Source organism: Oncorhynchus masou, chromosome 18 (assembly GCF_036934945.1).
Source record: "Oncorhynchus masou masou isolate Uvic2021 chromosome 18, UVic_Omas_1.1, whole genome shotgun sequence".
NCBI classification, from domain to species: domain Eukaryota; kingdom Metazoa; phylum Chordata; class Actinopteri; order Salmoniformes; family Salmonidae; genus Oncorhynchus; species Oncorhynchus masou.
Genome location: NC_088229.1, coordinates 38,239,071 through 38,263,581, shown reverse-complemented (window position 1 = coordinate 38,263,581; position 24,511 = coordinate 38,239,071). Strand labels below are relative to the sequence as shown.

The 24,511-nt window shown below is 43.0% G+C and overlaps 2 protein-coding genes and 1 long non-coding RNA gene across 5 annotated transcripts; all 3 read left to right on the top strand.

Moving 5' to 3' along the window:
• The first annotated feature begins 2,177 nt into the window (after window positions 1-2,177).
• LOC135503686 (uncharacterized) lies at window positions 2,178-3,192 on the top strand. The gene is made up of 2 exons (XR_010449984.1): window positions 2,178-2,413; window positions 2,554-3,192. It is a non-coding gene; the product is annotated as an uncharacterized LOC135503686 (long non-coding RNA).
• Window positions 3,193-3,777: 585 nt separating this feature from the next.
• LOC135504539 (organic solute transporter subunit alpha-like) lies at window positions 3,778-7,306 on the top strand. Of its 2 annotated transcripts, none has more exons than XM_064923223.1 (8): window positions 3,778-4,059; window positions 4,182-4,265; window positions 4,990-5,141; window positions 5,237-5,310; window positions 5,454-5,609; window positions 5,836-5,947; window positions 6,106-6,358; window positions 6,498-7,306. In XM_064923223.1, the coding sequence occupies exons 2-8, from the start codon at window positions 4,202-4,204 to the stop codon at window positions 6,920-6,922; spliced, it is 1,236 nt and encodes a 411-aa protein (XP_064779295.1). In that variant the 5' UTR covers window positions 3,778-4,059; window positions 4,182-4,201; the 3' UTR covers window positions 6,923-7,306. The 2 variants fall into 2 exon arrangements, with proteins under 2 accessions (XP_064779295.1, XP_064779294.1); XM_064923222.1 differs by having other exon boundaries at window positions 3,779-4,059; window positions 4,179-4,265.
• A 3,280-nt stretch (window positions 7,307-10,586) lies between these two features.
• Window positions 10,587-22,778, top strand: LOC135504538 (histone-lysine N-methyltransferase SUV39H1-like). Of its 2 annotated transcripts, none has more exons than XM_064923221.1 (6): window positions 10,587-10,638; window positions 11,505-11,650; window positions 17,659-18,321; window positions 18,853-18,999; window positions 19,833-19,962; window positions 21,005-22,778. In XM_064923221.1, the coding sequence occupies exons 1-6, from the start codon at window positions 10,620-10,622 to the stop codon at window positions 21,136-21,138; spliced, it is 1,239 nt and encodes a 412-aa protein (XP_064779293.1). In that variant the 5' UTR covers window positions 10,587-10,619; the 3' UTR covers window positions 21,139-22,778. The 2 variants fall into 2 exon arrangements, with proteins under 2 accessions (XP_064779293.1, XP_064779292.1); XM_064923220.1 differs by having other exon boundaries at window positions 10,595-10,638; window positions 11,476-11,650.
• Window positions 22,779-24,511: the final 1,733 nt, after the last annotated feature.

Here is a 24,511-nt window from a genome sequence, read left to right as displayed (position 1 = left end):
AGTGAAAGATGCTTTGTTGCGAAATAGGAAGCCAATTCTAGATTTAACTTTGGATTGGAGATATTTGATATGGGTCTGGAAGGAGAGTTTACAGTCTAACCAGACACCTAAGTATTTGTAGTTGTCCACGTATTCTAAGTCAGAGCCGTCCAGAGTAGTGATGTTGGACAGGCGGGCAGGTGCGGGTAGCGATCGGTTAAAGAGCATGCATTTAGTTTTCCTTTTATTTAAGAGCAATTGGAGGCCACGGAAGGAGAGTTGTATGGCATTGAAGCTTGCCTGGAGGGTTGTTAACACAGTGTCCAAAGAAGGGCCAGAAGTATACAGAATGGTGTCGTCTGCGTATAGGTGGATCAGAGACTCACCAGCAGCAAGAGCGACCTCATTGATGTATACAGAGAAGAGAGTCGGTCCAAGAATTGAACCCTGTGGCACCCCCATAGAGACTGCCAGAGGTCCGGACAGCAGACCCTCCGATTTGACACACTGAACTCTATCAGAGAAGTAGTTGGTGAACCAGGCGAGGCAATCATTTGAGAAACCAAGGCTGTCGAGTCTACCGATGAGTATGTGGTGATTGACAGAGTCGAAAGCCTTGGCCAGATCAATGAACACGGCTGCACAGTAATGTTTCTTATCGATGGCGGTTAAGATATCGTTTAGGACCTTGAGCGTGGCTGAAGGTCTATAGCAGACTGCAACGGTAAGAGACTTGTTTTTAGAGAGGTGGATTTTTAAAAGTAGAAGTTCAAATTGTTTGGGTACAGACCTGGATAGTAGGACAGAACTCTGCAGGCTATCTTTGCAGTAGATTGCAACACCGCCCCCTTTGGCAGTTCTATCTTGTCTGAGAAGGTTGTAGTTTGGAATTAAAATTTCAGAATTTTTGGTAGTTTTCCTAAGCCAGGATTCAGACACAGCTAGAACATCTGGGTTGGCAGAGTGTGTTAAAGCAGTGAATAGAACAAACTTAGGGAGGAGGCTTCTAATGTTAACATGCATGAAACCAAGGCTATTACGGTTACAGAAGTCGTCAAAAGAGAGCGCCTGGGGAATAGGAGTGGAGCTAGGCACTGTAGGGCCTGGATTCACCTCTACATCGCCAGAGGAACAGAGGAAGAGTAGAATAAGGGTGCGGCTAAAAGCAATAAGAATTGGTCGTCTAGAACGTCTGGAACAGAGAGTAAAAGGAGGTTTCTGGGGGCGATAAAATAGCATCAAGGTATAATGTACAGACAAAGGTATGGTAGGATGTGAATACAGTGGAGGTAAACCTATTGAGTGATGAAGAGAGAGATATTGTCTCTAGAAACATCTTTGAAACCAGGAGATGTCATTGCATGTGTGGGTGGTGGAACTAATAGGTTGGATAAGGTATGGTGAGCAGGACTAGAGGCTCTACAGTGAAATAAGCCAATAAACACTAACCAGAACAGCAATGGACAAGGCATATTGACATTAAGGAGAGGCATGCTTAGTCGAGTGATCAAAAGGGTCCGGAGAGTGGAGAGGTTGGTTGGAGGTCACGGCGATTTAGACAGCATAAGGTACTCTACCTCAGGCGAGCAATAACTTGACTTCTTTCATATTAGACATCGCGCACCAGCTGTTATTGACATAAAGACAGACACCCCTACCCCTCGTCTTACCAAAGGTAGTGTCTCTGTTCTGCCGGGGGTGCATTGAAAATTCTGCCAGCTCTATATTGTCAGTTTCTTTGTTCAGCCATGTCTCGGTGAAACATAAGATGTTACAGTTTAATGTCCCGTTGGCAGGATAATCTTAATTGGTCATCAATTTTATTTTCTAATGATTGCACGTTAGCAAGGAGAATGGAAGGCATTGGGAGTTTACTCGCTTGCGTCCGGATTCTCAGAAGGATCCCCGATCTGCGTCCCCTTTTCCGGCGTCTTTTCTTCACGCCGAAGGCGTGGATCTGGGCCTGCTCCATTGAAAGCAGGATATCCTTCTCGTCACTCGTTAAAGAAAAACGTTTCTTCCAGTCTGTGATGAGTAATCGCTTTTCTGATGTCCAGAAGTTATTTTCGGTCATAAGAGACGTTAGCAGCAACATTATGTACACAAGTTGAAAAAATAAGTTACAGAAAACACAAAAAAATAACAAAATTGCACAATTGATTTGGAGAATGTAAAACGTCAGCCATGTTCTTCGGCGCCATCGTATAACTTATATTAAATTGGTCCAAGTGGGGGGAGTGAGCTTGCTAGTGCACATAGCATGGAGAAAGTTGGGGATTCAGAACACCGCCCTGGTGTAGTGAATGGTCTGCTTCTCTTGTAGGAGCTATGGGTGTATGGGATCAACATGACCTTCAGTGCCATGGCCATCTTCCATCTGACATACCTGGGCTCCCTGTTTGACGCTGACATAGAAAACTTGGCTGCAGAGGAGGTAAGACACACCAAAGAACTGCTACTGCTGCCAGGGGCCAAGTTAATGGAGAACGTAATAATTAACAGTGGTCTACATGAACTGCATGAATGTATTACTTCTACAAATTTAGTCACCAGTGTCGTCCTCTTCCTCCTCAGGGTTATGTGGCCAACCACAGCATTCAGAAGTGGTCAGAGTTGAGCTGGGCCAGCCACTGGCTGGTCTTTGCCTGCAGGGTATTCTACCGCCTCATTCAGTGATCTCATTTGACGGAAGGTCTGGACTGAACAGAAGACAATAGCCTAGTTCAAAAAGAACCCTTAGCTCACGGGTGGGCCATCTTACCTGGTATGGACTGGTGTGGGTGAAGACTTAATGGACACAGAGTAGCTTAGTGTGGGACAGGATGATTGTCCCACTCCATCATGATTGGAAGAATGCTGCTTTGTTCCTGGGGTCTTGCTGTATTCGTTTGTTTGGTAAACACTAAAGAACTAGGCACTCACTAGTTCAATGCCATGATGCATCACACTGTTGAGATTGAGAACCAGCAGTAGGCTGAAGATTCATCAGTGGTTTCTGTAAAGGCTACTGTTCTTTCAGGGCTTTGTAGTTTGATCACACACAATGCTATAGGAATATTGATGTATCTGTGTATATCAGTAGCACTATGAAATATATATTTTTTCATTGTACAGTATATTTGGCCAGTGATGTTTATATAATATATTATGTTCTCAATGGAGGTACTTTTTTCGACTGTATCTGTTTTTCTAATAAAAGGCCATTTTTTTCTAGTTCTGTTGCCCTACTTACACATGTATAAATGAAGAGTTTATTTGATGATGGGTGGTAAAACACACGTCCTAGTTGCAGTATTTATTCATCAAGGCTCAGGCAGATTGCAAAGTATTGTACAGTCTTTTGCTGCTAATTGAATAATTTAAAATGCCACATGAATATTATGGTTTGTACATCAAGAAGATGAAGCTGCACTGCAGAAATAGCTCCGCCATTTCCTGGTTGCTAAAATTTGAATAGTTTACTTAATTTCAGGTTGTGACAAAACAAGCACGTATAGCGTAGAGAATCATTGTACCATCTAAACCCGCTGTGAAATATCTTTTCCATAACCAAAAATATTTTATTTTCAACTGTTTGAAGCTGGTGTACAAAACCGAAAGTAAAAGTTTCAAAAACGAAAGACAGAGAAGCATAGAAATAAAACAGATCTTCTTAGACTTTCTTTCAAGGAGGACAGATCTATAACTCACATTTCTGTGTGAATTTGGTCGGGTTGCCCAAAAAGTTACGTATTGCAGCTTTAATCTTAAGTATTTAAAAGAGTACTATGCTTATTACAACAATTAAATGTCCTGCACAAAACTATTTACTATAATTTCTTGTCTCAGACAATATTTTCACCACGTAGCTTGTTTGGATCCCCCTCATGGTCGGTTCAGAAACAACACAAGTTGACACATTCAAGAGTGGACTTGGCTCCCTACTTGTCGGTTCGTTTTCCTGTGTTTAGGCAATCATTACTCACTGCTATCGGAAAGGAATTGTTCAGACAATGATGCCACCTCAACACGGAACTGACAAGACACTCACCAAGTGTCCGTCTTCGTAGGACAGAAAAACAATCAGTCTTTCTATAGGAGGTCAGTCAGTTCAAATTGAATTGTCCCTTCTGAAATGTGACGGATATCTGGTTTTATAGAAAGCCTACTCTAGATTATGTTCTATTCATAAGTCTGGCGTTTGTGATGTTTGTTGGTAGTAGGAACTGTACTCCCTGAGAAGATGAGAGGAGACAACTGCAGCTGGTTAGGAGCAGAGATCCCACTGTCATGGGAGTTGTTCAGGGGTAAGACCAGCATGTATGCATTCACACAAACTATATTGGTTATGTTATTGACTGGCCAGAGATTACTTTTTTTTTGTTCTTTGGATCTGACACACATTAGGTTCTGTGTGATAGGTCTTTGCTTGAAGGCACCAGAAAGTGAAAAAAATGCCCAATGCTTTGTCTATGTGCAATATTAGTGTTTGCCATCTTAGATTCTGAGTGACTATTTTTTTTACCCCTTTTCTCCCCAATTTCGTGGTATCCAATTGTTGTAGTAGCTACTATCTTGTCTAATCGCTACAACTCCCGTACGGGCTCGGGAGAGACGAAGGTTGAAAGTCATGCGTCCTCCGATACACAACCCAACCAGCCGCACTGCTTCTGCACCAATGTGCCGGAGGAAACTGTGTACCTGGCAACCTTGGTTAGCGCGGGAGTTGCTGGTGCGCGATGAGACAAGGACATCCCTACCGACCAAGCCCTCCCTAACCCGGACGACGCTAGGCCAATTGTGCGTCGCCCCACGGACCTCCCGGTCGCGGCCGGTTACGACAGAGCCTGGTCGCGCACCCAGAGTCTCTGATGGCACAGCTGTCGCTGCAGTACAGCGCCCTTAACCACTGCGCCACCCGGGAGGCCTCTGAGTGATAACTTAGTCATCCTCAGCTACACCAGCCCTTCTAGTCTGTGTTGTATATGATCTGTCCCACCACTAGTCCATGTATTGTGTGTTTGTCCTCAGTGGTCAAGGATGAGCTCTGGTTGTTTATCATTCCTGCCGGTTTTGCTGTGATCATTCTGGCCCTGTTCCTTGAAGAGGTGGGCTTCTTCCTGCGTCACGTGCCCTCCTCCAGACGCCGGTGCCTCTACCTGTGGATACTGGGCATGTACCCGGTAAAGGGACACCTCCTTTTTGCCACACATTTTTTGTTTTAATCGGATAAGTATTTGTACATTTTGTCCAACTTCACTCATTCTCTTTCGGTCAGGTCTTTGGATTAACCTCCATCATTGCACTGTATGTTCCTCGCTCCTCCTCACTTTGTAATTTCATAGCTTCTCTGTAAGTATCGAGTACAACCATTTTTTTCACCATCACAATGTTTGCGTACAAACTTTAAGGTGACGGAAACATTATTCATGTCATTCTGTGCTAAAAACCTCCAGTAAAACAAACTAGCTCTCCGTCTGTCTGTTTCTCTCAAGGTACCACTCAATCACTCTGCTAAAGTTTATGGGGCTCATCACAGACTTCTTTGGGGGAAAGGCCCGCATGCTGGAGATCTTAGCTGGAGAGCAGGGTTCCCCAGATCCATTCCCATGTTGCTGCTGCTGTTTCCTCCCTATGATAGTGATCAACAGGTACTTTACCAATGGATGTCCTCCTCCCCAGTGTGCACATCTATATAATGATAATGATAGATTCATAAGATATTGCCGTACCATGATAATGATAGATACACGATATATTGCTGTAACTGCCCCATATCGCAATATTGGTAAATGCACAATATAGTTGCCATTATCGTATTAATGATAAATACACAATATATCGCTGTAATCGCCCCACCCCACTACCCCTCCATAGGACCAGCCTGGGGTGGATGATGGCTGCTGTGCTTCAACTGTCTGTGGTCAGAACCATCCTGTTCTTTGTCACTCTGGTCCTCTGGACAGATGAGCAGTATGACTATGGACATGTGAGTGGCAAGCATATACTGCAAGACATATTTGCATTATAACCATTCTCTGTGTGTCCTTAATTTAACCAGGTGAGTCCGTGGTTAATAAGTCAATGAGTTAATTATACAAGTAGATGCTGCTATTTGTTAAACCATACCCATGTCATTTTTCACAGGTGGATTCTGTCAATCCCAATGTGTACGTGAATGCCATCATAAGCGTGTCTACCTTCCTGTCTTTCTATGGCCACTTGCTGTTTTACAAGGCCACCAAAAAGGCTCTGCCTGGCTATGGGCTGAGGGCCAAGTTTGTCTGTATCATTGTAGTGTTGGTGCTGTGTGGCCTTCAGAATGGAATCCTGGAGACCATGGGGGCCCTGGAGGTGGTGCCCTGCTCCCCTCCCTTCTCTGTTCTCATGCGTTCCCAGCGTAAGTGCACCGTGATGGAATTTATCCCCCACACATCTCCCTCCCGATATCATCTCCATGATAATATTGTTACAGTGGAGAGAAATGCATATTAAGAAATTATCAATGTGACATCTATTTTATTCTCTTCCTCTCTCAGTAATTTACCACTACTCTGTGATTGTGGAGATGTTCTGCATATGCCTCTTTGCCCGCCACACGTTCCGTAAGGTGGAGCCCAGTCCGGAGGAGGCCTTTGGGTTGGAGGAGAGGCCCCACAGAGGCATGCTACTGGAGAAGGCAGTTCAGACTGAGGACGTGGTGCCACTCAGGGAGAACCTCTGGCCTGGCTGGTGCGGCGCTGGTGTCTCCAATCCCGACTATAACAGTGACAGCAGTGAGGACAGCCTCTGTAAGATCGAACACGCCTCCCTGGATCGCTTCCCTTTCCCTCTTCAACCCAGACGTCAAAAGATGATGATGCCAGAGAAGGTAACTGATGAAAGTGCCACTTTGGAGCTGTCCAAACTGACTGTTACTGCTGACATCAACTTTTCGGAGTCTAGGGATGTTACTGTTGTATGACACTATGGAATGGACTGTCCTGGAATCTCCTAACAGGAGTGCAACATGGGTCACCTCCAGGAAATGGAAGAGAGACACCACACCGCTTGAGGTAGTACCTTGCCCAGTTTTTATTTTTATGTATATTGACTGAGATCATGCATTTATTCAATCCTCAGCTGAATGAAGATGGTAGCTAATGGTGTGGTAGGATATTTTTGTTCTACCCATAATTTATTGCCTACATTTTATATCGAGCATGCTCAGTACATTTTGTTTTGCAATTATTATCTCAAAAAGCCAATAATTTTTTTAAAGCCTATTACACAATACTTTCAGAGGTATTCATCAGTCTCTCATGCCTTCTCTCAAAACTTACAATAAACCTTTGGAGTTTGAAATTAATTTGATTACCTTAATCGGTACATTTCATGTAATATTGAATACAAAGTAAACACTAATAGAATCTGTTCCTTGGAGTAGATGGTATTTGCTCCATGAGCTTCTCAAACCACACACACAGTATGCCTCTGGCCTAGCCTTCCCTCTGAAGTACATTGATACCAAAGATAAGTCTCATTATCAATTAAAACGTAAAACATATTTTAAGTAGTTAACTCTGGCTCGGTGCTCGACTTGGGCCGGAGCACTGTACCGGCACTACTTAATTTTGGGGGAATTGCATACCGGATCTGCATTGAATAAAAATAGAGTACTACAGTATGAGTCATAATACCCATATCCACGGGAAGTAGGGGTGCTGAGGGTGCCCCTCCCCCCCTCACTTTGATAACATTTGCAGAACCCCTATCCCCCAAACTAAACTCAGCAAAAAAATAAATGTCCCTTTTTCAGGACCCTGTCTTTCAAAGATAATTCGTAAAAATCCAAATAACTTCACAGATCTTTATTGTAAAGGGTTTAAACACTGTTTCCCATGCTTGTTCAATGAACCATAAACAATTAATGAACATGCACCTGTGGAACAGTTGTTAATTAAGACACTAACAGTTTACAGATAGTAGGCAATTAAGGTCACAATTATGAAAACTTAGGACACTAAAGAGGTCTTTCTACTGACTCTGAAAAACACCAAAAGAAAGTTGCCCAGGGTCCATGCTCATCTGCGTGAACGTGCCTTAGGCATGCTGCAAGGAGGAATGAGGACTGCAGATGTGGCCAGGGCAATAAATTGCAATGTCCGTACTGTGAGACGACTAAGACAGCACTACAGGGAGACAGGACGGACAGCTGATCATCCTCGCAGTGGCAGACCACACGTATCAACACCTGCACAGGATCGGTACATCCGAACATCACACCTGTGGGACAGGTACAGGATGGAAACAACAACTGCCCAAGTTACACCAGGAATGCACAATCTCTCCATCAGTACTCAGACTGTCCGCAATAGGCTGATAGAAGCTGGACTGAGGGCTTGTAGGCCTGTTGTAAGGCAGGTCCTCACCAGACATCACCGGCAACAACGTCGCCTATGGGCACAAACCCACTGTCGCTGGACCAGACAGGACTGGCAAAACGTGCTCTTTGCTGACGTGTCACGGTTCTGTCTCACCAGGGGTGATAGTCGGATTTGCGTTTATCATCGAGGGAATGAGCGCTACACCGAGGCCTGTACTCTGGAGAGTGATTGAGGTGGGGGGTCCGTCATGGTTTTTTATTTATTTTACCTTTATTTAACCAGGCAAGTCAGTTAAGAACAAATTCTTATTTTCAATGACGGCCTGGGAACAGTGGGTTAACTGCCTGTTCAGGGGCAGAACGACAGATTTGTAACTTGTCAGCTCGGGGGTTTGAACTCGCAACCTTCTGGTTACTAGTCCAACACTCTAACCACTAGGCTACCCTGCCGCCCCACTGGGGTGGTGTGTCACAGCATCGTCAGACTGAGCTTTTCGTCATTGCAGGCAATCTCAACGCTGTGCATTACAGGGAAGACATCCTCCTCCCTCATGTGGTACCCTTCCTGCAGGCTCATCCTGACGTGACCCTCCAGCATGACAATGCCACCAGCCATACTGCTCGTTCTGTGCATGATTTCCTGAAAGACAGGAATGTCAGTGTTCTGCCATGGCCAGCAAAGAGCCCGGATCTCAATCCCATTGAGCACGTCTGGGACCTGTTGGATCGGAGGGTGAGGGCTAGGGCCATTCCCCCCAGAAATGTCCGGGAACTTGCAGGTGCCTTGGTAGAAGTGTGGTAACATCTCACAGCAGGAATTGGCAAATCTGGTGCAGTCCATGAGGAGGAGATACACTACAGTACTTAATGCAGTTGGTGGCCACACCAGATACTGACTTACTTTTGATTTTGATCTCCCCGTTGTTCAGGGACACATTATTCCATTTATGTTAGTCACATGTCTGTGGAACTTGTGCAGTGCAGTTCTACTTTGTGGGGGGGTTAAGTACCTTGCCTTGATCAAGGGCACAACAGCAGGAGATGGTAGGCCTACATGGGATCAGACGCTGTAGGCTATAATAGTCATGAACATTTGGTTAAAAGTCATAAAATGTGTATGAACCCTTTAACATTGAATAATCAGAGGTCTCTATGGCATAATGTAATTTGCGAATTTCGGGGAACATAGTCTAGACAGACTTGGAAAAAGACAGCTCTTGCACTACTTTCATCCTAAATCAAGCACTGCTCTGGCTCCAAACTGAAATGGTCCACCCACACAGAAAGTGTGGTAAAGAAGGTGCAACAGCGCCTCTTCAACCTCAGGAGGCTGAAGAACTTTGGCTTGTCACCTAAAACCCTCAGACTTCTACAGATGCACAATTGAGAGCATCCTGTCGGGCTGTATCACCGCCTGGTACGGTAACATCACCGCCCACAACCGCAGGGCTCTCCAAAGGGTTGTGCGGTCTGCACAACGCATCACCGGGGCAAACTACCTGCCCTCCAGAACACCTAGAGCACCCGATGTCACAGGAAGGCCAAAAAGATCTTCAAGGACAACAACCACCCGAGCAACTGCCTGTTAAACAGCCATCACTAACAGAGAGGCTGCTGCCTACGTACAGACTTGAAATCATTGGCCACTTTAATAAATGTATCACTAGTCACTTTAATAATGTTTACTTATAATGCATTATTCATCTCATATGTATATTTTATTCCTTCTATTGCATCTTGCCTAAGCCGCTCAGTCATTGCTCATCCATATATTTATATATTCCTATTCCATTCCATTCCTTTACTTAGATTTGCGTATATTAGATAATTGTTGTGAAATTGTTAGATTACTTGTTATATATTGCTGCACTATCGGAACTAGAAGCACAAGTGATTCGCTACTCTCGCAATTACATCTAACAATGTGTACATGACCAATACACTTTGATTTGATTTTCAACTCCCATGCATGTAGTAGAGCCAATTTTGAAATGGTGTGTCTACTGCACCCTCTAGTGTTACACATTTCAAATGATTTAATTCATAAATAAGGATATGTTTTATTTTTTCCCCCAATATTCGCTGAACATGTGTGAATGACTATTATTTTTTCCATACCTTGCTGATCTTGCAAAACGATTACATATTTGCAAAGTTTTGCAGTCGCAGAGCTTTTTCTGCTCCAATAGAAATACCGCTAGAATATTCTGCATCCAATCAACAGCATGGAACAGCTGCTTCCTCGAAAGAATTTCCCCCAATCGAAGGATTGTTCAATTTTGGCGGCGCAGTAAACATGGCGGAAGAGCTGGAAGGTAAGGAGAGTGGGAAGTTAATACTTATGGTATTGCTGTTTGAAATTAAAATATTACACTTAATTCCGCGACCTTTATCACACGCTTGTCGTAGATTACCTAGCCAGGTTAAAGCAAGAACGATGTTTGAGTAGGCAGAACTATCTGCACATGTGGATTGTGTGGTCTTTTTTTTAGTACTAACAGCTTGAAGTTGATACCGTTAACTTCTAAAAAGCCAAGCGGATATGGAGTAATTACTAGCTAACGAAAGTAGCCCAAGAACGAGCTAGTTCGCAAGCTGTGTGTCATTAGGACGCGTCAATTTTATGAAAATTCGCGTTTTTCTGACAGCCCTACTTGCTTGCAAACATCATTTAGCGCGCCAAAACACAGACCTTGTTCTGTGGAACCACAGTTTCTGAAACCAGAGGCGCAACATCGCGAGACTTCCAGGAACGCGAGCGAAACAGACCAAGTAGACCAGGCTGGGGTTTGAGAATAATTCTTCCTTAGTAGTTAATTGTCTCGATCTAAAGACACAACCTAGATTCGAAGGAATGTCTTAAGTGGTTGAACATTTTATTAATCCAATCTCGTGACACTGACACGCTTTCATTTTCCGCGCAGTTCGGCACGAAACAACCGTTATACCCGGTGACGTGTTTCTGCGCATGAGCTTAACTAGCTACCTCGCCATGACATCGTCTACAAGCGATATCAGGGATTTCTATTGGATGTGCCGTTTCTGCCTGTCTTCAAACTGTCTTTATTGTGGAACTGTCTGGCAGTGTCTGCAATTACAAATAAGAATACTCAAGCTGAATGTCTTTTTTTTCTCGTTTATTTGTAACGTAGCTAGCTAAACATGGTGGCTACAATTGCAGGTTGTAGCGTATCCTGCAAGCTGTCTTTGGACGATCTGCAGGCTGTCTGCCGCAGGGAAAGACTCCATTGTAAACAGCTACGGGTGAACAAGCATAACATCGATGACTATGAGGTTGAGTACCTCTGTGACTACAAGAAGTCCAAGGTGAGTGAATTCATTCTCTATACGGGACTATGAAGGCTGAGGCAAGTCCTGGAGTTATCTCAAGAATTGCAACCTTCAGTTGGTGATAAATTTAAACTTTTGTTTTTTTAAAGCCACAGTCCATAAAGCAGTCCATGGAATTTACAGCTACAGGCATGTGACCATATAATGATGTAATTTAATATGATCTCTATTAGTGATGAGGGGAAAAATCGATAGTTACAAATCAGGATATTATTATTGATATCATTTTGACAACATTGCAATATTATTTCTGTGCTAGTTGGCTGTACCTGCACCAAAACACCAGTATTTTTCCTTGTTCTCAATCTTTTAAAATAGGGAGCCAATTTGTTTTCAACACTTATTGCCATGACTGATCCAAACTCGTTTTTATCATGTCTCTCTCTTGTCCCTCTGCAGCAGACATATGGTGAGTAATATGTTTGGAACATTGTATCGCAATAAAATAACAATATCGAATCGCAATACATATCGTATCGGCACCTAAGTATCTTGATAATATTGTATTGAGAGTTTCATGGCAATTCCCAGCCCTAATCTGTGTGTGTGTGGCCAACTGTTAGCCCATTCATAGACGGTAGCCTAATACTAAACATATACCGTCTATTAACATATCTGCAGTCCGGGGGATATTCCCACATGCTGTCCCAACGCTCTGTCTACTAATTACTATTCACCTTTTAACATGGCCCACCACATGGTCATATTTCCAACCTGTTCTAATTAGCTATCTAGGGTCTCTGAACACCTGGGTGTAATGGAAGAAGGATGCCAGAAAAGTGATGTCCTGTTGGCTGCAACTGTGTTAAAACCGTGTACAATACGTATATATTTTATAAACTATTTTGATGTGTCATGAAAGTAGAGACCTTTATGGTTCTAGAACAGTATCACAATTGAGAATTGTTTCACATTTAGATGGAGTACTTAGCTGTTTTGGCTGCCAGACCCCGTTTACCTTTGAACATAACATATAAAGGTCCTTGGACATTAAAGGAGTCGGTTAGCCTACACTCCTTAACAGTACATCTTTGGCTAACCAACTGTTAGCAACTTGGGTAACTGTATATGCAAAAAGCACTTTCAGACCTGTCAAGACATTTTGCGTACCAACTACGAAATTAGTCCATGTACGCAGGTAACAAGAGCTGAGTTAAAAGTGCGCAGAAATAAATAGATCCTGAAATAAATTTTTCAACATAAAAAAAAAAAAAATTTTCACTGAGTAAATTTAACATCCCGGTTCTCGAGCTGCAACACACAGACATGTATGGAGTGTGTGTCAACAGACATGGGGTAGCTCCGTCGAATAATGATGTATTCATCTCCGTGTCTGCCCCTCCTGTTTGTTGTGATGCTGAGTTTGCCGACTGTCAGCTGTACATAAACATATGGCCTAATCCTTTTTTTGACGTCGTGTGTTGTGGAAAGGTAAACACTGATTGTTTAATGCTAATGTTAGTGAACATAAAATGCCAGCAGTTCACTCGCATTTGCTATTGAAAGAAATTAAATGCAAATACGAAAAATAAATGGTCGCATTTTTGCGTGTGTAATTTACATTTAATTCTGTGTCCCATTAATTGTATTTTACATGTAACGTTACGATGACCTGATAGACTAACTATAATTATGATCCACGTCACAAAATACATCACAAAAGCATAATCAAAAATAAATACAAACATCTTGGCATTAAATGGAGTCGTGAGTTTAGAAGACTGCGATGAAGAATGAGTGAGTGTCTGGTATTAGCTATAGAGGCAATGCTTCTAAAATGCCTTTGATTTTATCAATTTCGAAAATCTGAAATTGTGTGCGCTGCAAAGAAATACAATTGGCATATTTACATATGCTGAAACATCCCTCTTCTAGCGAACAACGACTTGAATCTCCAATTTGCTGCTCGGGTCTGGTACTCTAAAAAGTTGGACAGGGTTGGCAGGTCTGCTCTTTTATAAAATATGAATGTATATACAGTACCAGTCAAAAATGTGGACAGACATAGTCATTTAAAGGGTTTTCTTTATTTTTACTATTTTCTGCATTGTAGAATAATAGTGGACATCAAAACAAGTAACACATATGGAATCATGTTAAGCAAATCAAAATATATTTTATATTCTTCAAAGTAGCCACCCTTTGACTTGAGGACTGCTTTGCACACTCTTGGCATTCTCTCAACCACCTTCACATGGAATGCTTTTCCAACAGTCTTGAAGGAGTTCCCACATGCTGAGCGCTTGTTGGCTGCTTATCCTTCACTTTGCGGTCCAACTCATCCCAAACCATCTCAATTGGGTTGAGGTCGGGTGTTCTGATGCAGCACTCCATCACTCTTCTTCTTGGTCAAATAGACCTTACACAGCCCGAAGGTGTGTTTGGTCGTTCTCCTGTTGAAAAACAAATGATAGTCCCACTAAGTGCAAACCAGATGAGATAGCGTATTGCTGCCGAATGCTGTGGTAGCCATTCTGTTTAACGGTGCCTTGAATTCTAAATAAATCACTGACAGTGTCACCAGCCAAGCACCATCACACCTCCTCCTCTATGCTTCACGGTGGGAACCACACATGCAGAGATCATCTGTTTACCTACTCTGCATCTCACAAAGTCATAGAGGTTGGAACCAAAAATCTCAAATTTGGACTCATCAGACCAAAGGACAGATTTCCACCGGTCTAATGTCCATTGCTCGTATTTCTTGGCCCAAGCAAGTCTCTTCTTATTGGTGTCCTTTAGTAGTGGTTTCTTTGCAGCTATTCAACCACGAAGGCCTGATTCATGCAGTCTTTTCTGAACAGTTGATGTTGAGATGTGTCTGTTTCTTGAACTCTGCAGCCCAAATAAATGCTTCAATCGGAGGTGCAGTTGACTATAGTGAACTTATCCTCTGCAGCAGAGGTAACTCTGGGTCTTCCTTTCCTGTGGCGGTCCTCATGAAAGCCAGTTTCATCATAGCACTTGATGGTTTTTGCGACTGCACTTGAAGAAACTTTCAAAGTTCTTGAAATGTTCCTGATTGACTGACATTCATGTCTTAAAGTAATGCTGGTCTGTCATTTCTCATTGCTTATTTGATCTGTTCTTGCCATAATATGGACATGATCTTTTACCAAATAGGGCTATCTTCTATATACCACACCAACCTTGTCACAACACAACTGATTGGCTGAAACGCATTCAGAAGCAAAGAAATTCCACAAATTAAGGCACACCTGTTAATTGAAATGCATTCCAGGTGACTACCTCAAGAAGCTGGTTGAGAGAATGCCAAGAGTGTGCAAAGCTGTCATGTTTTGCATGTTTCTGTGCAAAAAAAGTGTCACTTTTTTTGGGCCCTCACCAGTTTGCCTCCCTGCTCTTGACTTTTTCCACATTTTGTTAGGTTTCAGCCTTATTCTAAACTGGATAAAATAAAAAGTCAATCTACACACAATACCCCATAATGACAAAGAGAACACGTTTCTAGATTTTTTTGCAAATGTATTACAAACAAAACTTTATTTTTGTAAGTATTCTGACCCTTTGCTATGAGACTCGAAATCGGGTAAGCTCAGGTGCCTTCTGTTTCCATGGATCATCCTTGAGATCTTTCTACAACTTGATTGGGAGTCCACTTGTGGTAAATTCAATTAATTGGACATGGTTTGGAAAGGCTCACAACTTTCTATTTAAGGTCTCACAGTTGACAGTGCATGTCAGAGCAAAAACCAAGCCATGAGGTTGAAGGAATTGTCTGTAGAGTAGCACAGATCTGAGGAAGGGTACCAAAACATTTCTGCAGCATTGAAGGTCCCTAAGAACACAGTGGTCTCCTCATTCTTAAATTGAAGAATTTTGGAACCACGAATACTCTGCTCATTTTGGCTGGGCGGCCAACTCAGGGAAATCGGGGGAAAGTTACCTTGTTCAGGGAGGTAACCAAGAACCCAATGGTCACTCTGACAGAGCTCAAGAGTTCATCTGTTGAGATGGGAGAGCCTTCCAGAAGGACCGCCAGCTCTGCACCACTCCACCAATCAGGCCTTTTATGGTAGAGTGGCCAGACTGAAGCCACTCATCAGTGAAAGGCATATGACAGCCTGCTTGGAGTTTGCCAAAAGGCAACTGAAAAGGACTCTCAGAACATGAGAGAAGATTTTCTGGTCTGATGAAACCAAGATTGAACTCTTTGGCCTGAATGCCAAGCGTCATGTCTGGAGGAAATCTGGTTCCATCCCTGCGGTGAAGCATATTGGTGGGAGCATCATCCCATGGGGATGTTTTTCAGCAGCAGGGATTAGGAGACTAGTCCGGACCGAGGGAAAGAGGAACGGAGCAAAGTGCCTGGACTTGAAACTGATCAAACACCTGAAATTAAACTTGGCAAAAAAATGAAACGCCCTTTTTCAGGACCCTGTTTCATAGAATTTGTAAAAATCCAAATTACTTCACAGATCTTCATTGTAAAGGGTTTAAACACTGTTTCCCATGCTTTCAATGAGCCATAAACAATTAATGAACATGCACCCGTGGAACAATCGTTCTAGCTTACAGACGGTAGGCAATTAAGGTCACAGTTATGAAAACATAGGACACTAAAGAGACCTTTCAACTGACTGAAACACCAAAAGAAAGATGCCCAGGGTCCCTGCTCATCTGTGTGAACGTGCCTTAGGCATGCTGCAAGGATGCATTAGGACGGCAGATGTGGCCAGGGCAATAAATTGCAATGTCCATACTGTGAGACGCCTAAGACAGCGCTACAGGGAGACAGAACGGACAGCTGATCGTCTTCGCAGTGGCAGACCACTTGTAACAACACCTGCACAGGATTGGAACATCACACACCTGCAGGACAGGTACAGGATGGCAACAACAACTGCCCGAGTTACACCAGGAACGCACAATCCCTCCATCAGTGCTCAGACTGTCCACAATAAGCTGAGAGAGGCTGGACTGAGGGCTTGTAGGCCTGTTGTAAGGCAGGTCCTCACCAAACATCACCGGCAACAATGTCTCCTATGGGCACAAACCCACTGTCGCTGGACCAGACAGGACTAGCAAAAAGTGCTCTTCACTGATTATTTGCGGTTTTGTCTCACCGGGGGCGATGGTCAGATTTGCGTTTATTGTCGACGGAATGAGCGTTGCACCGAGGCCTGTACTCTGGAGCGGGATCAATTTGGAGGTGGAGGGTCCATCATGGTCTGGGGCAGTGTGTCACAGCATCATCGGACTGAGCTTGTTGTTATTGCAGGCAATCTCAATGCTGTGCGTTACAGGGAAGACATCCTCCGTCATGTGGTACCCTTCCTGCAGGCTCATCCTGACGTGACCCTCCAGCATGATAATGCCATCAGCCGTACTGCTAGCTCTGTGTGTGATTTCCTGCTAGACAGGAATGTCGGTGTTCTGCCATGGCCAGCGACGAGCCTGAATCTCAATCCCATTAAGCACGTCTTGGAACTGTTGTATCGGAGGGTGGGGGCTGACTTTACACATGTTAAGTTTGCTCAAAATAAACACAGTTGACATTGAGCGGACATTTCTTTTTTTGCTGAGTTTAGCTCTGCAGCAGCACTCCCCATCAAACCTGACAAAGCTTTAGAGGATCTGCAGAGAAGATTGTGAGAAACTCCCCGAATACAGGTGTGCCAGGCTTTTAGCGTCGTAACCAAGAAGACTCGAGGCTGTAATCGCTGCCAAAGGTGTTCCAACAAAGTACTGAGTAAAGGGTCTGAATACTTATGTACATGTAATTTCAGTTTTTTTATTTTATGATTTTGCAAACAATTCAAAAAATCTGGTTTTGCTTTGTCATTATGAGATCTTGTGTGTAGATTGAGAAATAAGACCAATTTCATACATTTTAGAATAATGTGGAAGAAGTCAAGGGGTCTGAATACTTTTCGAATGGACTATATGCGTGCATAATGTATAAGAATTAATATTTTGTGCCATAATATGCAACCCAAGTCATGTCTCCTTTTGTGAATCAGGAGCAGGAGTTCTACCTGGTTAAATGGAAGGGCTACCCCGAGTCGAGCAACACCTGGGAGCCCCGCAAAAACCTCAAGTGCAGGAAGCTAATGACGCAGTTCCACGAGGACATGGAGCACGAGCTGAGGCAGAAGAAGAGACGGACAACCTGCCCCAAGCGGCTGGACAAGGACGTGGCGTGGACCCTGGTGCAGAAAGCCAAGCTCCGCAAGAGGCTCCAGTGCTGGGAAGCCGACCTGAACAAGACTCGTAACCACCCGGGGCGCATCTTTGTCCTGAACGAGGTGGACCTGGACGGTCCGCCCAGGGACTTCACCTACATCACTAACTATAAGGTGGGCGAGGGCATCGTGCTCAACGAGATGGCCGTGGGCTGTGAGTGTAAGGACTGCTTTAGTGATCCGGTCGGCGGCTGCTGCCCCGGGGCATCCCTCCACCGCCTGGCCTACACTGACAAGGGCCAGGTGCGAGTGCGGGCCGGGGAGCCCATCTACGAGTGTAACGCCCGCTGTAGCTGCGGGCCTGACTGCTCCAACCGCTTGGTCCAGAAGGGCATTCAGTTCGACCTGTGCATCTTCAAGACTGGGAATGGCCGAGGCTGGGGCGTGCGTGCACTACAGCACATCAAAAAGAACACCTTTGTCATGGAGTATGTTGGAGAGGTAAGTAGTATAAAGTATTGGCCAATATTTGGGGTAAAAAGTATTGGCCGATTATGCCCGCTGCATTTACCGGAATTAGCTATTCTGTCACAAAACGAAATTGGAGAAAGTGTGAGGCGTGCCTCCCTAGGGAAGCACTAGCATTTAATATATTTTTAAGGGTTTATTAGGTTATTTTTACATTTCTCATTTAAAATAAGTTTTCCAGTGCTACAATATTTATTTCTAAACTCCTAAAATTACACTTGTGGTGCCGTAAAAATAGAGTGGATGGAGTGGCCAAAAATAGTGGTTCCCTAACAGATTCATTACAACTATTTACAACTGAAAAATAAATAGTTGCAATGATGGGGGGGGGGGCACCCTTCTCTGAAGGGTGACCCACAGTCTCAGGCGCCTGGATTAGAATAATGGACAAAGGACATTAGACAAATGTTTGTCGGAGTCTGCTTTTTTAACAGAAGCTTTAACTTTCCATTCAGGGTGTTTGTGAGCAGTTGCTAAAGTGGTGTGTTCGTCTGCCTCCGTCAGATCATCACATCGGATGAGGCGGAGAAGAGAGGACACCTGTATGACCGGCAAGGCGCCACCTACCTGTTTGACTTGGACTACGTGGAGGACGTTTATACGGTGGATGCCGCTAACCATGGCAACATCTCCCACTTTGTCAACCACAGTGTGAGTGGCACATTATCATACGAGTTAACCTTTCAATAAACATACCTGCAGAATAGCCAAAGCCCAATGTCGTATCTTTCGGTAGTAGTATATTTTGGTATTCTATGTGCAAGTGAAAGCAGATGCATCGTAGACACAGCAGAATAGAAGCTGTTCAAAATGCCACTTGAGTTCCCATGGACGTGTTCTAGTATTGCAGTGTAATATGCTTTCGCATACGGAACAAGAAGTGCACCACATTTTTCTAACTGAATAAGATTTATAGTGAAAGATTATTTTTTTTCCCTCGATGAAAATCATAGTATAATTGTGTTTTTCTGAAATGTATTATAAGCTTTCGGCTATTCTGAAATATAGCATTGATTGCTGTAGATATGCTTTGACCTTAAAGGCCCAGTGCAGTAAAAATGGGAATTTTTGTGTTTTTAAACAGATTTCCACACTGAGGTTGGAATAATACAGTGAAAATTATTATTAATGCCCTTTTAGTGTAAAAGCTGTTTGGAGTTTTGGCCCTCCATGCTGACAACACCGTGTGGTAAATTAGTTTAATAAACCAATAAGAAAGTGTTCTAAACTGCTCTACCAATAACGGCTAATTATCAGTTTTCCCCTCCCAACTCAGGCCACTCCCAGAAAGTCTTCGCTAAATTATTGCTTGAGAAATTGCCCTTTGCTAAGAAACTATTTTGGTTTCTTTTTTCCTGTTTTTTTGAAAACAATCACAGTGAGATACTTAATTATTACCCAGAAAAGATTTGATATTGAGAACTGCTACATTGGACCTTTGCTTAAATTGTTTACCTTTAAGTTGTCTTCTCTCTGTTTTGCAGTGCAACCCCAACCTGCAAGTATACAATGTGTTTATAGACAACCTGGATGAGAGGCTCCCGAGGATAGCATTATTTTCAACACGCTCCATCAGGGCAGGAGAAGAGCTCACATTTGACTACAAGATGCAAAGTAAGTGTAATGTTCCACTGCCTAATATGACCCCAATATGACATTTTAAACTTTTAAAGTGATACTGAGAGGTATTGGAAATGAAGCTGTTTTTCTTTTTTACCCAGAGTCGGATTAACTCCTGGATACCGTATTTTTTGTCTCTGATAGCGTATGCTACCGTACCTGTGTACTTTGAAGACATTGCGCTAACGCTAGTTTGCATTGGCTTAAGAAACCAGCTCTAACTTTCTTCATACTACACTCAAAGACCTATAAACGGTATCCACAAGTTAATTTGACAGGGTAAGTGGAAAAAAACAGAATCCTGCAGTATCCCTTTAAAGGTAGATAATACAGCTGCTGTTACTAAAAGTGACTAACAGTTGGCATCAACTGAAAGCCACTTGATTTTCAACAGTTGATCACCATGTAGGTGTTTCTTTCGAGCAGCAGGCCCACAGCATGATAGGTAGTGAATTTATCAACCTCCGATACAGCACCGGCAGGACGCTATTGTGAGCATCAATTGTCAATCTTGCATCAATTGTTGGAGTCCAGCTTTCCAAAACATATGTGCATCGCTTTCTTTGATTTGCACATTTCACCTGGCTCATTTAGGCGTGTCATTTTTCTTCCATTGAAAATGAATGGGCTCCGTCATTTTGCCATCACCCATTGCTGCTTGTAGACATTGCCGTTAACTTACTAGCTACATTGACTAACTACATAGGTGGGTTTGGGCAGTGGACAACAAATGTGTCAAATTACCTACTCAGACCTTTTCAGGGCTAGGTAGGCAAGTGCAATTGGGTAAACCCTCTTTTGTCTTTTTAGTAACACACCTTGAAATTGTATAATGCAATGGAATCAGTGAGCACTGGAAATTCCAACATTAAACTTTGTTTTTGCTTTTTAGTGTTTGATGCTTGGGCGATACTGCTTTTCATATTTGGCTTGTTAAACAGTTTGGCAATTATGTGGTGCAGGTGAGAACCATGACACGTTTCTCAGTTGTGTTGGCTATCTTGGCTGAATTTGGCTCTTGACATTGTCGTTGCAGTTGATCCAGTTGATGCAGAGAGCACAAGGATGGACTCAAATTTCAGTTTAGCGGGACTCCCAAGCTCTCCCAAAAAGCGGATTCGGGTGGAGTGCAGGTGTGGATCTGACACATGTCGAAAGTATCTCTTCTGATATAGATTGGAAGCGGAACGTCAAAGCTAGAACAGACACATCATATATTTTGGGGAATTCTGAAAGTTGTACAGCGTTTACATGAATTCATAATTGTCTACTTTTATTTTACTTTCATTAACTTTTAAGCCACATTGGCGCATGGGTGATATCAAAACTGATATGTTTGGGGACATAAAAAAATAAATCACCATATCTAGTATGTTGGTAAACAATTTTAGTGAGACAATGAACAATATGATCTACATTCACAAATCTGCATTTTAAAAAGTTTCTTCAGAGATTATACACTGCGTGTACAAAACATTAACAACACCTGCTCTTTCCATGACAGACTGACCTGGTGAAAGCTATGATCCCTTATTCGTGTCAATTGTTAAATCCACTGCAATCAGTGTAGATGAAGGGGAGGAGACGGGTTAAAGAAATACTTTTTTAAGCCTTGAAACAATTGAGATGTGTTTGTGTGCCATTCAGAGGATGAATGGGCAGGACAAAAGATTTAAGTGCCTTTGAACGGGGTATGGTAGTAGCTGCCAGTGTTTTATGCGCAACAGTTTTCGCTCTATATCAAGAATGGTCCACCACCCAAAGGACACCCAGCAAACTTGACACAACAGTGAGAAGCAATGGAGTAAACATGGGCCATCATCCCTGTGGAACGTGTTTGACATCTTGTAGAGTACCTGCCCCGACGAATTGAGGGGTGCAACTCAATATTAGGAATGTTCTTAATGTTTTGTTCACTCAGTGTATATCTGTAGTGCACTGTTTTCAGTTTGTCAATTTTCTCAATGTTTGAGATTTCAAAAGTTTGTAGGCTGTGTACACAGACAGATAAATTCTGATATTTTCCCACTTATTGGTTTTTTGGCCAGTCGGGTCAGCTCTTTTGACGACAATTGGGCAAAAGATCAGAATTAGACTGCCTGTGTAAAAGCAGCCATTGAGCTTCAAGCCCTGTTGCTGGAAAGTAATGTAATGTAATTAATAGGTGTACTTTTATACTAATATGCTTTCAGTTGCACTTACAATTACCGGTAAGTGCAGTTCTTCCACACTTCTTGCAAGTAGTGCTGTATATTCTTGTCTTAAAATAAGGTATGAATTAGTTTACCCCCAAACTGTCCCGGTGCTTATTGAAAACCAATCAGCCTGCTTTTTCTTAAATGTGAATGATTCCATTCCGACGCTCCCATTTTGTTGACCTGCAATTCACGGCAAGCAAGCAGTACCATGAATCCGCTCTCCATGCTTTTATTTTTGTGTGAAGCAGTTGGAAAATATCCTTTGTGTTGTTAGTCATTTTACTTTTCATGTAGCTCTGATCGCCAAAGTAAACACAGTTCTGTTTTTTCACGTAACATTATTACATTTGATAAAATGTGAAGGTTTGCAGCCAGCAAAAAACAATGTAAGTAAATGTTTTAATCAGATGTATTGTTCTGGAAAATGTGATGAAAATTTACCTGACGCAAAATGTAAATTAATTTTAGTACAACCACAGCACCACTAGATGGTGTAACTGCATTCCTATGACATTCCTATGACTTCAGATCAACAACTGAAAATGTACACTTTCCTTTTATACTTGTCCTGACATTATGGCTGCGTTTATAAAATAAAGTCCAATGCTGATATTTTTTTCTCACAAATTGGACTTTTGACCATTCAGATCAGCTATTTTACCAGTAATTGGGCCAAATTTTAGAATTGGGCTACCTGTGGAAATGCAGCGTAACTATTTGCGTCAGCTCAAACGGCAAAAATAAGACACGTCTCTGGGTAGACATTTAGACAGCAATACCTGTATTGTCTTTCAGTTAAGAGTAGTGCTTGTTACTCACTGTGTTACCCACACACATGACACACACTGTCCTTGTCCCCTCCACTCTGCCTGTTCTCACCTCCCACTCTCTCAGATGAAATCACCAGGCCACAGCTGCCTCTGCTCTTGGCTCAAGGATATGTACTGGAGCTCTTTAGTCATGGCTGCATATGCAGTAACTGGCATTAGTGGGCACAGCACATGCCCCCCCCCCACCACCACCAAAACACACCTTTTTTTTTTACATGTTAAAAGTCAGTATGCTGCTCCCTGTTAGTAAGATATTCCCTGATCGCTAATGATCTCAGTGCTCTGACACATTTGCTTTCCTTTGGAGGTCAGATAGTGTGCTCGTGAGGGTGGCAGCGCTAGGGTAGGTTAGATGTATGCTGAGACCCTTATTAAATTCACTGAATTTATGGAGGATCAGCGGCGCTAAGCACAGGCAAAGAAACACGAGGCTAAGGAAATGGAGCATAAGCCAAAGCACCCAGATGGCCCTAGTGTGGAACGGCCATGTGTGAGAACAGGGATTTGATTATATGAATAGGCTGACTAGAGCGTTGTTTTCAGGTTGCTCATCAACAATGATGATGAATGAGGATATACAGTATAACACATTAATTCTCTGAAGAACCATTAGAAAGATATTCAAGTTTTTTATACTTTGGTCATATTCAAGAAAATATGTACAGGTATGACAATTTCATCTCCAGCATGTGGGATAGCATCAAATTAAAATACACTGAACAAATTTTACTGTGTTACAGTTCATATAAGGAAATCAGTCAATTGAAATAAATTCATTAGGCACTAATCTATAGATTTCATATGATTCGGAATACAGATATGCATCTGTTGGTCACAGATGCCTTAAAAAAATGGTAGGTCCGTGGATCAGAAAACCAGTCCGTATCTGGTGTGACCACCATTTGCCTCATGTACATCTCCTTCACATAGAGTTGATCAGGGTGTTGATTGTGGCCCGTGGAATGTTGTCCCACTCCTCTTCAATGGCTATGCGAAATAGCTGGAGTTTGGTGGGAATTGGAACACGCTGTTGTACATGTCTATCCAGAGCATCCGAAACATGCTCAATGGGTGACATGTCTGGTGAATATGCAGAACATGGAAGAACTGGGACATTTTCAGCTTCCAGGAATTGTGTACAGATCCTTGCGACATGGGGCCATACATTATCATGCTGAAACATGAGGTTATGGCGGTGGATGAATGGCACGACAACGGGCCTCCGGATCTCGTCACGGTATCTGTATTTAAATTGCCATCGCTAAAATGCAATTGTGTTCATTGTCCGTAGCTTATTCCTGCCCATACCATAACCTCACCGCCACCATGGGGCACTCTGTTCACAACTTTGACATCAGCAAAGCGCTCGCCCACATGATGCCATACACGCTGTCTGCCATCTGCCCAGTCAGCTGAAACCAGTATTCATCCGTGAAGAGCACACTTCTCCAGCATGCCAGTGGCCATTAAAGGTGAACATTTTCCCACTGAAGTCTGTTATGAGGCCGAACTGCA

Bases quoted from the DNA above. Each gene is read 5' to 3' on its own strand.
- LOC135504539 (XM_064923223.1), top strand. From the start codon at position 4,202: ATGAGAGGAGACAACTGCAGCTGGTTAGGAGCAGAGATCCCACTGTCA. The intron at 5,610-5,835 runs GTACTTTACCAA...ACCCCTCCATAG, and splicing joins CCTATGATAGTGATCAACAG to GACCAGCCTGGGGTGGATGA. The intron at 5,948-6,105 runs GTGAGTGGCAAG...CATTTTTCACAG, and splicing joins AGCAGTATGACTATGGACAT to GTGGATTCTGTCAATCCCAA.
- LOC135504538 (XM_064923221.1), top strand. The intron at 11,651-17,658 runs GTGAGTGAATTC...TTTGTGAATCAG, and splicing joins GTGACTACAAGAAGTCCAAG to GAGCAGGAGTTCTACCTGGT. The intron at 19,000-19,832 runs GTGAGTGGCACA...TCTGTTTTGCAG, and splicing joins CCCACTTTGTCAACCACAGT to TGCAACCCCAACCTGCAAGT.